The following is a 13425-nucleotide window of genomic DNA, read 5'->3' as shown; positions in this document are numbered from 1 at the left end:
TTCCATATCGATTAAAGTACCTCCAAAACAAGCATAGAAAAACGTCGAAATTGGAATTTATCTTTGATTTGTGGAAATGAGAACCTAACCATCATCAATTGGATGTTTTGACTGTTCAAAAACGTTTTTGTTTCTTTTAACGTGATGATTCGTCTTCTGCGATTGGTTTCGCTGATTTTTGTAGAAACATTTTTTCCATATCGATAAATGTACCTCCAAAACAAGCGAAGAAAGCAGGCAAGCCTTGCAGAGGAGCTATTCCTATATCAGGACCTACTCCAACAAACCCACTAAACTTCAACCAACGAATCTCCCTTTCACTTTTGGCGAACAAATGCTGGTTGACCATTCAGAATTGACCGTTCTACGTTGCTCTAATCGAACAGTGACGATATGTCCAGCTATTTCGAAAAAACAAGCGACTATTTGCTTCAAAGTACAACAGCTTTTGCTGGATTTGACTCATATTACTTAGTTTTCGTTTCATATGCATAGAACTACAGGTTTTAGACTGTTACGATCTTATAAATATCTTTAGAAGCACCGCGATTTATTTTTTTTTTAAATTATGCTGTATCCTAATCTTTTTCTTAGCAAAATTTTCATGTAATATTGAATATATGCGAATGGAACTGTCCAGGTGTGCCTCAATCTCATGGTATGTCAAATGATCTTGCAACAGCCGATTTTGGATAACGAAATTGAAAGAATTGATTTTAGATGGTGTTTTATCACCAAAAGTTGAACCGAATTGATCGCTGTATTGCTGTTGGTTTAAACCACGTCGAAACTCATAGTCTTTTGACCAAGATGAATGTTTAAAGTATCTTTAAACAACTCAGATACCAATCGTGTGACAACACGTTCTGTCAGATTTGACATATTCATATCAGTGTTGCCATATCTTAAAACTTAAGTAGTAACCCCCGAAGAAGATGTATCAGGACTTAAACATCATGAAAAAGCTCTAAAAAGGTTTCTAGGATATGAACATGATTTTGGACTATAGCTAATCTCTGATAAATTATTTTTCAAAGTTAATACATATATCAGAAAATAGCATTAAGATGAAGTTTTTTATTATATTACACGTTTTTTTCTGTTTTATAGATACAATTTAGGTTCTTAATATAAGCCCAACCTGTTTGTACAAAGGCAAAAATCTCATAATTTCCGAATACTATTTTTAAGATCTAATTTTTCGAAATAAACACACTCGACCGTTGGCATGTCGGATTAAATATTGGATCTATTTTTGTCAACTTTCTTTCGTTGAAAAAGTATTCGGCTTCAGCCAAAATATTTCCAAGATTATTTTGATATTATCGGAAAGAGTTTTTGTCGATTTCAAAATATTTTCGACGATATATAATATACTACTTAATCTCCATATATATACATCCACTTTTATTTAAAAAATTGTATTTAAAATAAGGTAAATCGAAAAATTCGTAAGCAAACATAGAAAAAAATAATTTTTTCATATATTTAATTTATTAAATAACGTTCCCAACGAATTTCCACGATGAAAAACAAATTTATTGTTATTTAATAATACATATTTGTAAAGCTTCCGTTTTTTTCCACGAATATAACTTAAAACTTCTTCTTTAACCTCTTCGTCGGTTGTGCGTTCCCCCAAGTGTTTATTTAATTCAACTAAATTATGTTAATCACCGAGGATTAAGTCTGGGTTGTAAAAGGGATGTGAGACAGTATTCCATCAAAATCTGTTGATGAGATCAGTTGTGACACGGGTCGTTATCCTTGTCGAGACGCATTCCAATTATGAGAACGCTTTTCCTCTTTTGAATCACGCGCCGAAGCTATCCTCAATAATTGTTATAATGTTAGTCAAGAAATCTCACAACAACCTTTAAAGTTTAGTTAAAAATTTAAGTAAATATTATTTAGTAAATCAACGCGTTCTTTTTTTATCCTGAATTTAGGAAATTGCCAAATTAGAATTGTTTAGAAATCAATTACGTAGAATATTGTATATATTCTGTGGTGTAAATTTAAATTAACCGCCAAAATATTTTGGTTCTACTACGTATTATCGAGGGAACTGTCATCGAAAATCCGCCATGTTGTTTCCACTGAATGACAACTAAGTTTGCATTTCTTCTTAGGTTATGTTCTGTGGCTGTTACTTTGACAGCTAGAGCACGCACCATTTTGTTAATGCAGATATCAGGTTTACATTATATTAATGCATCTAAATGTTTTTGATTAGCTAACTTCTGTTTTAAAATTAGTTATTTTTGTTAATTTTTAAATGAAAGATAAATGTTGACATTTCTTTAAGTCTATCAAAATATTTTGTAAGAAGAGAAAGAAAAAAGGGGGAAGGAGACTTTTTAGAAGCACTTTATAACTGATTTTCTGATACCGCGTTTCAAGCAAACCAGCTAGCTGGATGCGTTGATGCCAGATTTTTATGAAAATATCCTATTAAATGAAATACTAATTTTATTTTATGATGATTTTCGAAACTAACAATTTTTTTTTGATTTTTCAACAGCCAAAACGATCCGGATGAAAGGTAAACGAATTGATGTGTTGATTTTTTGTTGTATGTGTTCTAGATATATTTTTTTTATTTTGTTTATATTAAGTGCATGGGATCAAAAAACCTACAGTATTATTGCATGCTGTTCATTTTATCGTTTTTGCTGAAGAATACTTTTTATTCGTACACTAACTTGTGTTTTAGTATTCTGCATTCTTTTTATAACTAATATATATACAGTATGGTGCAAATAAAAACAAATACATTTGTTATTTCGTAAAGTGGCGACTTTAAGGAAAAATCCTGTGGATTTTTATGTTTAAACAGGTTTTTTGTGAGGATACTGTTTTATCTATGTGGGCGTGATGAGGCCATCGATAAAACTTTTAAAAAGATCTAGAATGTTACCATCAAAGTTATTGAGAAAGTCATTGAAAATGCTTGAATTTTCCAGAAAGATCCAGAATATCACAAAACTTTCTAGAAAATCAAGATTTTGCATGATTTTTGATGATTATCCTAAATGTGGTTGACCTTTTGAAAGTTTTTTATTGAATTTTTCAAAAAATTGCTTCAGAAAACTTTCAAAGTTCTCCAAAAATTATTGAGGAATTTTTGAATTTTTCAGGAAGGTCCAGAATGTCTCAAGATTTTAGAGAAAGTTCTACCTGTTGGGAAATTAATTGGAAAATTTTTGAGATTTTGTTAAATTTCTCTAGAAATTGACGTGGTTTTCCAGAAATATCAAGAACATAATAGATTTTCATGAAATTTTTCAAAAGCTACCAAAAAATTAGTCGTTTTTTTAAAGATCCAGAACGTGATCAAACTTTTGAGAATTTTTCATTAAATTGTCCATAAAATATCTTGAATTTTCCAGAAAGATCCAGAACATCACAAAACTTTCTAGAAAATCAAGATTTTGCTTGATTTTTGATGTTATCCAAATTCTGATTGACCTTCTGGGAGTTTTTTATTGAATTTTTCAAGAAACTGCTTCAGAAAACTTTAAAAGTTCTCCAGAAATTATTGAGGAGTTTTCTTAATTTTCCAGGAAAGTCCAGAATGTCTCAAGGCTTTTGTGAAAATTCTACCTGCTGGAAAATTGCTTGTCATACTTTTGAGAGTTTTGTTAAATTTTTCTAGAAATTGGCGTAATTTTCCAAAACTATCAAAGAATTATTAGTTTTTTATAATGATCCAAAACTTGCTCAAACTTTTGAGTTTTTCATTAAATTTTTCAAAAAATTGATTGAATTTATTAAACAGGTACAAAACGCAACTAAACATTCTAAAAATTTTTGGAATCGATTGAATTTTCTAGAAATATCGAAGAGATCAATCTTTTGCGAATTTTCTTGATCAATTGTTTATATTCAACAGAAATATCTCAATTGTTACCAATGTTATAAAAAACTACTCGCATTTTCCAAGACTATTAAGAATTGCTTGCATTTTCTAAAAAAAAATACAGGACGATATCAATACCAAACTACTAGTAATTTCCAAAAATTTTCGAAAAATATCGAAAAACAATCTAGAATGTCATCCGATTTCGATGAATTTTTTTTCAAAATTTTTTCTTCATTTTTACGACGGATTTACGCAAAAAATTATGGGAATAAAAAAAACTATTGGTTTCGGGGTTTTAAATTTTTATGAAAACGCACTTATTCACGTATAATTGTTTATAACTTTTTTATTAATAATCAAATGAAGTTGCTATATAATATCTGCACAAAAAAACGAACATATTGAAAAAAAATTATACAAAAATGTTGATTTATCATGTTTTTACAATTAAAAATAATAATTTCTCTTAAAATTGACCTTTTTTCACATATAATCGTTTTTTTTATTAAGTGATTATCAAAGTTATATGAACAAAAACATTCTTAAAATCACTTATTATAATCAAGTGTACAATATTAAAAGTTAAATTTGAAAAATTGAAAATTTTCATCATTCAAAAAATGGTATCTTGAATGTTAAAGAGAATTTAAAATCATAAAACTATATATAATCTTTAATTAAGATATTTCCTATATTTTTTCACATAAATATTAAAAAAAAATCATCGAAATCTGATGATTCTTCGATGTTCTAGATCGTTTATGATAACATTTAAAATCAGTAAACCAAATGAAATCCTGAAGTGAGATAAAAAATGAATAAACAAACATTTTTAATTTTTTTTTATTTCCAAAATGTTCGTATTTTTGTGTAGATCAACAAAAAAAATATATGAACTGTCAGTATTACTTTGATATCCCAGGACATTCCCCAAACATTGAATGAGCTTTCTTCTTGAAAGGTCAGCAATGGACGAAAGAACGCAGCAGATTACATGTTGCCAAAATGTTGGTAATAAAATTTAATTTATAACATTTGACATGTAAGAATTTTTACAAATACATTTTGAAAGAAACTGATCTCTTTAAGCAGCTGAAAATATTAAGACTGAGACAAAATACTCAATAATGTTAGGCTATTAGATTTGTCGAACTGGCAACCCTGTATTGCTTTAAATTTTTTATTATTATTTTAATCTGTAACATGAATCGAGACAGGATAAAAATGATATTTCCTTGTGAATTATTTCACTCGAAATAATTTAGACCGTTGACTAATAATAGACGTACGAAAATAAATGACGTCGACAAGTTGAAAAATAACAGCATCGTTCGTGAAAAAAAATTATATATCACATACTACGACTTGTTTTTTTGACAAATTTTTTAGTGCGTAGATTTTAAATCAATTATCTTACAGATCCGACTCTAAATTCTGTTAATGTTAAATATGAAAAATCTAAAAAAAAAAACGAACGAGGTAAAATAATTGTTTTATAAACAAAATCCATGGGAATAGTCAGGATCAGACAGAAAAGCAAAAGAAATGTCATAAAACAAGAGGGAAACTTTGGTTAAAGCGGCTAACGGAAAACTGCGAATGGAATAAAAATTAAAACATGGTTAGTTTGAGTCGATTGGTGCCGAAAAAATTCAACCGATTGTCCGGGTCTTTTATGAGATGATCCAAATCCAACAAAAGTTGTACGCGCACGAAGAACTTCGAGACTGAAGTAGACTAGAAGAAAAAAATAATCTCAATATATCTACAGTTTCCCAAAAAGTAAACATAAACATAAATATTACCAAAATTCGTCCACTTATATAAACCAGGAAGCTGGTCCTGTTCTAATATGCTATAGGAGCTAAGTTAGTTTTTGAACTGTTAGTTTTCTGCAAACAATAGACTTCCAAAAGTCGAAAAATCAGAATGTGCAATACATCGAAATAGTAATAAGTAGATGCAAAACTAAATATTTGAATAAATTAGTGTTAGTGAATAGTGTGTAGATAAAAGTTAATGAATAGTTGTTCATTAATAAATCACATAAGCAAAGTGTATGTTATCTACGTAATTTGAATAAATTAGTGTTAGTGAATAGTTTGGTGGAAAAATGAGTTAGAAAGGAGATCTGCTTGCGGTTCGTGATGCAAACTTCATCTGCGTGAGTTATGAACCACATTATTAGTTAAATTAAACACAATTTGATAACAAAAGTTGTATATAAAAAAATATGTAACTAAAGTATGTAATTTAATTAAATTAGTGAATAGTTTAGTAGGAAAAGTTAGTGAATAGTTGTTTCAAAATAAACTACATAAGAAAAGTGTATGTTATCTACGTAATTTGAATACATTAGTGTTAGTGAACAGTTTAGTGGAAAAAAATAAGTAAGAAAGGAGATCTGCTTATGGTTCGTAATACAGACTTCATCTGCGTGAGTTATAAACTATATTATTCGTTAAATTAAACACAATTTGAAAAGAAATGTTGTATATAAAAAAATTTGTAAGTAAAATATCTTACTTACGTAATTTACATAAATTAGTGAATAGTTTAGTGGAAAAAGTTAGTGAATAGTTGTTTCTGAATAAACTACATAAGCAAAGTGTATATTATCTACGTAATTTGAATAAATTAGTGTTAGTGAATAGTTTAGTGGAAAAAAATAAGTAAGAAAGGAGATCTGCTTGCGGTTCGTGATGCAAACTTCATCTGCGTGAGTTATAAACTACATTATTCGTTAAATTAAACAAAATTTGATAAGTGCACAAATATTTGGACTTAGGAAATGGCATCAAATAATGTTGATATTCGTAATAATCAGTTTAAAATGTTTCTGTGTGATCAGATACCGTCCTGATTTCGATAGCACGCAATGAAAAAAAAAAAAACAAGAAGTAAACAGTTTCATTCATATCGTTCAGATTACAATCAAAATTCATTAACATGATTTCATGACCTGAATTGATTTGGTAGATGAATTTGAAGAATGTATGATTAATCATTTTAGAGGGAACATTAGGAATCTCCCAGATAAAATAATTTATCCTTTATTACATTATTTGCTTTGTTGTTTGTTTGTGACTGAATCCGCAATCTTAAAAAATAAAATTGATAAGAAATAGACATTAACTACTGACATTACCCCTCAATTATTGGAAAATCTTTGAACATCGAGCAATTTTTTTTTAAGTTTGGGAAGAGATAATAATTAGAGGGGGCTAAAACTGGCAAATAGGGTGTATGATGTATCAATTGAAACTTTAATTCAATTAATTTTTGTTTATTGCAATAACGGATGTGTGAGCTGGTGGAACACTCTCCTTGCTACCATTATTCATTTGATCCATTGTACCATGTACCTCCAGGAGTCCATGGAAGGTCTACAGCCAAAATTTGAACTAACCTCAGTTTTTATTTCTCGCGATTTCTGCTCAGATTGATTTTGGTCTCTAGCGACTGGACTATAAAGCATTACATGCCGTATAGAAGAGAAAGTTGAAAATTACCAATAAAACAATATCCTTAGGACAAGTCTAAAGGTCTCAGACTAGACAATCAGACAGTAGAGAACAGGTGTCAGGTGTTATTGGTAATAGTAATAGATCTGACATTGGGCTTGTTTCCTAACTACATTTTAGGTCTCTCTCTTTTTTTGTACGCGAAGCATTCGATTCGCTTATTTGAAATAATTATATTTTACTAGTATTACTCAATTGTACAGGATGTCCCATATCTGGATTGCATATACGAGTTTTTTGAACTTTTATTACAAAATGGAAACCCTCAGAAATGGACCGGTTCAAACCCTCGAATACAATGTGTCTCAAAATAAAGAAAAGTTTATTGAAATAAATCCATTGCCTGGGAAGTTATTTTTTAAAAATAACATCGTCCAAACGGCCATTTCGTGACGGATACTTTCTTTTAATTGTGCCAGGAAAGTCGATTTCTTATTGTAAACTTCAGATTTCACATATTTATAGGTGTTAAATCAGGAGTGCGCGGTGGACACCTTAAGTTGCCTCTCCTGGATATAAATTTGGTATGTAAAATATCACGTAGAGGCTTCACTTTAGGCGAATTTATTTGTATGATGGATTTGTTGCATTCCTTGCTTGTTGACGTGTCCATTAAGATGAAAATGCGTTCCATTCGAAACCAAAATGCTGGTAAAAGATGGAAAACACTCAATCGTTTGATTTACGAAATCAAGCCTCTTACCAGCATCCAGAGGCTTCAATTCTTGCACCTAGTCGAGTTTGTAAAAGAGCAGCCCCAAATTTTTGTAGAATTCGAAACATCGATGATATATACACGCTCGTAACGAACAGATCAAATAGTGTCTACGTTTTCGACCGTTCTAAAAGACCTTGAACGCCGGGATTTTGATTTATCCGGTCACTTCAAACTCTAGACTCATTTTCCAATCAGTAGAACGCCTGGCATATCATCAAATGACGAATATTGTAGAATTTCTTGTGCTTAAAAGTCGCCGAATTATCGTTTTCGTACGTTATACCAGAAATTCTTAAAAACGGGCTCTGTTGACGACGCGCCGCGCTTTAGACGACCGGTATTCGTAACAACGAACTGCGTGTAATGGAACGACTAGAATTTATATTAAAAAAAGAAAATAATGTAAAGATACGGTAGAAAACGATGAAATATAATAGTTAGAAATAGTAATATTGAAAGGTCGTAAAGGATAAAGGAAATATGCAGGAGTAACAGTGAATTTAAAAAGCTATAATCAATTTTCACATTTACAAAGTTCGTTATAAATCAACGAAAAATCGGCATAAGTAACAGTGTGGAAGACGTACCAGAAATTCTTAAAAACGGGCTCTGTTGCCGACGCGTCGACGACTTCATCTTCTACTTCCGTGTCAGACATGTTTAAGAAAACTACGCAACAGATAAATATAAACAATGCAATACAAAAATACGATGCCGATATTCACGTGCTGATCATTATTTTAGTTTACTATTCTTATTGCCCCCATTCGCAATCATGTGTGAGCCCCGCGTTGGAAAACAGCCCTAATTGAAGAGAATAGAAAATATTGAGTACGAAAATTATTCGCACATAATTTTAAATTTTACTAAAGGATGATAGAAAAGGAGACGTTCCGATATAACGTTTTATACATTTATGTGCACTTTCCATCTCGAATAATGTTGATTGTGTCCTTATAATGTTACAATGAACGTCTGGCCGGTGTCTAGAACATCGTCGCTTTTTTTGCTATTTGTATCACGTTTCTTTTTGCCAATCCCCCCGACGGTATCAACTACATTCTCACATGCCTAGACAGAACATTACACGTAATTTTTTTGCTATCAAAGTTGCCAGTCAATTTTTTATACAGGATGATCATTTTAATAGTATTTACAATCTACAATTTACATACTAAACACCCTATATTTTATTGCATCTTAAGAATCAGCTTGACTTCCCCATTACGTGATTTATTCTACGGGGTATTTAAAAATTTTTCACAGTTACAGAGGTTATCATGAGTCAGACAACGCTTTCGAAAAATCGGCATAAGTAACAGTGTAGAAGGCGTGCCGGAATTTTTAAAAAAGGGCTCTGTTGCCGACGCGTCGTGCCTAGTCGACCGGTATTTGTAACAATGCGTGTCACGTTTTCATTGAACAATAATTAAACCTGTGTAAGGTGTGTGTGTCTGGAGAAATATGATATCAAATCAAATCGATTATTTATCTATATTATTTTCTTAAAAAATAAAACTGGAAAAGACTTTTTCAGTTCAAATTACGTATAAAATCCATTTTTGAAGCAGTTTTTTCGAAAAAATTCAATTTGAAATTCGTTTTTCATTAAAATGCAAATTGTATTTGTCATTTTTTGACCAAATATTAATTGCACAAGCTGCTTTTTTCTCCAAAAAGAAATTGGAAAAGCTAATTTTGTCCAAATTAAATATGCAAAACTAATTTTTCCGAATGAGAATTGGAAAAACCTTTATTTTCTTAAAAAAATAAAACTGGAAAAGACTTTTTTAGTTCAAATTACGTATAAAATCCATTTTTGAAGCAGTTTTTTTGAAAAAATTCAATTTGCAAGCCGTTTTTCACTCAAATTCAATTTGATTAACCATTTTTGACTAAATATTAATTGCACAAGCTGTTTTTTTCTCAAAAATGAAATTGGAAAGCTAATTTTGTCCAAATTAAATATGCAAAACCAATTTTTCCGAATAAAAACTGGAAAAACCTTAGTCTAAATAACAACTTTAGGAATAAATAAAATAGTTTAATTACAGATAGACCCATTTAGATTTATAAGAGAATTCAGCGGTCACTTGGAAATTGTATATTATTATAATTTTCCCGTGGGAATGTGAAAAATTTCAATTCAATTCGGAATGAAGTTTTTTTTTATTTTAATATGGAATATACAACAACCGCTAGACTAATAACACGTCCTTCCATGCACGTCTACCCGTCTAACCATCATAATGTCTAGGTCTGTTGCAGACTTAACTCAACGAATAAAGCAGACCATACACTACTCGAAGTTTTAACGTCAAGTGTTCAAGAAAAGACATTGAATTCTTGCTAATTCTCAAAAATAGATGATTTTTCAAATATTTAATATTAAAATTGAAAAATTCTCAACGATCAAGCAAATCTTTCGATTTAATGTATTTCTATCAATATAAACTTACTTAAACTTAATAGGCCCACTGTAAATATTCACGATGTTTTTTTTTTAAATTATTCATTAGATCAAAAAAAGAAATATGCAGATGAGACCAGAATATACCTCCATGGTAGCCACCGAAGAAAGAAAATGTACCGAAGACCAAGAAAACGATTGCTGCTTTGTAGAGCAGAGTGCAATCCCAAACTAGTTTGGATTTTATGATATTGGAGCTTAGAGCTTCTATTGGTTGCTCTAAGTTGCTCTCAATTGCATATGTCTGCTTCAAAAATGGTTGGTGCGCTGCCCAGGCGCGGTTTGAACCAAATGTTTAGGTGTAGGTGTTTTGAATCGATTTATATTTAGATAAAATTTGGATCCTTCATTTAAAATGAAAAAACAGACAGGGCAGTGGATTGCATTGGGCGAACCTGTTCCGAAAAAGCCAAAGATGTTTTTATCTATTGGAAACGTGATGGCGACCGTTTTAGGGAATGTGTTTGGCCCCAAGTGGCTTTTTTCTGTTTCGTAATTTTGCATACCACCCTCGTATACGTTCCTATTTAATTCGATAAAAAACTAATATAATTTACATGAAATATCTCATATTAAACATTGGGTAATTTTTTTGCGGTCTCTTCGTTTTATGGCTCTAGAAGTTTATGATGAACTTTAAGGAAAAATCCTGAAAGCTGTCGATTTTTGTATTTAAACAGGATATTCGTAAGGATATCGTTTTATCTATGTGAGCGTGATGAGGTCATCGATAAAATTGTTAAAAAGATCTAGAACGTTACCATCAAAGTTATTGAGAAAGTCATTGAAATTGCTTGAATTTTCCAAAAAGATCCAGAACTTCACAAAACTTTCTAGAAAATCAAGATTTTGCTTGATTTTTTATGATTATCCAAAATGTTATTGACCTTTTGAAAGTTTTTTATTGAATTTAAAAAAAAAATGCTTCAGAAAACTTTGAAAGTTCTCCAGAAATTATTGAGGAGTTTTTTGAATTTTCCAGAAAGGTCCAGAATGTCTCAAGGTTTTTGAGAAAATTCTACCTGCTGGAAAATTAATTGGAAAACTTTCGAGATTTTATTAAATTTTTCTAGAAATTGGCGTAGTTTTCCAGAAATATCAAGAACATCATAGATTTTCATGAAATTGTTATAATTTTCCAACAGCTACCAAAAAATTAGTCGTTTCTTTAAAATCCAAAACGTGATCAAACTTCTGAGAATTTTTTATTGAATTTTTCAAAAAATTTCTTGAATTTTCTAGATAGATCCAAAACATCACAAAACTTTCTCCAGAAAATCAAGATTTTGCTTGATTTTTGATGTTATCCAAATTCTGATAGACCTTCTGGAAGTTTTTTATTGAATTTTTCAAGAAACTGCTTCAGAATACTTCAAAAGTTCTCCAGAAATTATTGAGCAGTTTTTTGAATTTTCCAGGAAAGTTCAGAATTTCTCAGTTTTTGGGAAAATTCTACCTGCTGGAAAATTGCTTGGCAAACTTTTGAGAGTTTTTCATTAAATTTTTCAAAAAATTTATTAAATTTATTTGACAGGTACAAAACGCAACTAAACATTCTAAAAACTTTTGGAATCGATTGAATTTTCTTGAAATATCGAAGGGATCAATCTTTTGAGAATTTATACAAAAATGTTGATTTATCAAGTTTTTACAATAAAAAAAATAAAAACTTCTCTTAAAATTGACCTTTTCTCACATATAATCGTTTGTACCTTTTTTATTAATCAATCATTAAAGGTATATGAACAAAAACATTCTTAAAATCACTTATTGTAATCAAGTGTACAATATTAAAAGTGAACTTTGAAAAATTGAAAATTTTCACCATTCAAAAAATGGTATCTTGAATGTTGAAGAGAATCTAAAATCATAAAACTATATATAATCTTCAAGTGAGATAAAAAATAAATAAACAAACATTTTTCATTTTTTTCTCCCAAAAAACTCGTCTTTTGTGTAGATTAACAAAAAATATATATATAAACTGTTTTTGATGCTTTGTAAAAAAGTTATGAACGATTATATGCGAATAAGTGCGTTTATGATAACATTTAAACTCATAAAACTATATGAAATCACCAGGTGAGATATTTCCCATATTTTTTTTATAAATCCGCCGTAAACACGAAGATTTTAAAAAAGAATTCCTCAAAATCGCATAATTTTTCGATTTTCTAGATTACCAAACATTGTATCTTAATTAGAATATTGTTCTATGAAATAACTCGATATAAAAATATTGAGTGTGTGGTTAGCTTTAGCTGTCTACATAACTTCCGCGTTTATGATTATAGTTCCAGTGTTTTGACTTACTATAAATTTGTTATTTGTAATTAAGCAACTGCATATGATGTGTTTTTTTTTAAATAATGTTGGATGTCTAGACTTCAGCCAGGTGTAATGACCTTAGAATCGTTCCCTTTTAATGTCATAGGTGCAATAGCATCAGCAATCGTACCCGCTGCCTACCATTGGACGATTCTTTTGATATCGAAACATAATATATTAAAACAGAATCGGCTTAAGTGGAATATTTGACGAAATAATATTTTTCGCAGCTAAATCAAATCGGGTCATTATTCTAAATATTTCATTTTTGTAAGGAAATTTCGTATTTTCAAATTTTTAATAGTTGTTAGCCGCAACTATATTTATACAGGGTGTAGCGTAAAGTTTCAAAAAATATGAGCAGCTCGAGTTCCGTATATAGGGGCATGTAAAAAATCATTTGTTTGATTCATAACGGATTATAGTTTAAGAAAATTTCTTCGTCTTAAAGATATATACGAGGTGTATGAAGAAAGTTGGTTATTTAATTGAGTATAGATAAAAAAAAATATTTATTGTA

General features: G+C 30.0%; 1 protein-coding gene across 3 annotated transcripts in view; it reads left to right on the top strand.

Moving 5' to 3' along the window:
* Nucleotides 1-13425, top strand: part of LOC130901849 (uncharacterized) — a 28870-nt gene that overhangs the window by 2929 nt on the left and 12516 nt on the right. For 2 of the 3 annotated variants that reach the window (XM_057813478.1, XM_057813480.1), the window contains exon 2: nt 2525-2545. The exons of the other annotated variant lie outside the window; for it this stretch is intronic. In XM_057813478.1, coding sequence (XP_057669461.1) covers nt 2525-2545 — 21 coding nt within the window. The remainder of the gene's footprint in view (nt 1-2524; nt 2546-13425) is intronic. 3 annotated transcript variants of the gene reach the window in all.

The sequence above is a fragment of the Diorhabda carinulata genome, chromosome X (genome assembly GCF_026250575.1).
Source record: "Diorhabda carinulata isolate Delta chromosome X, icDioCari1.1, whole genome shotgun sequence".
Taxonomy (NCBI): Eukaryota; Metazoa; Arthropoda; class Insecta; order Coleoptera; family Chrysomelidae; genus Diorhabda; species Diorhabda carinulata.
Note: the sequence above shows the minus strand (reverse complement) of the source record. Positions and strands in the feature narration are given on the sequence as shown.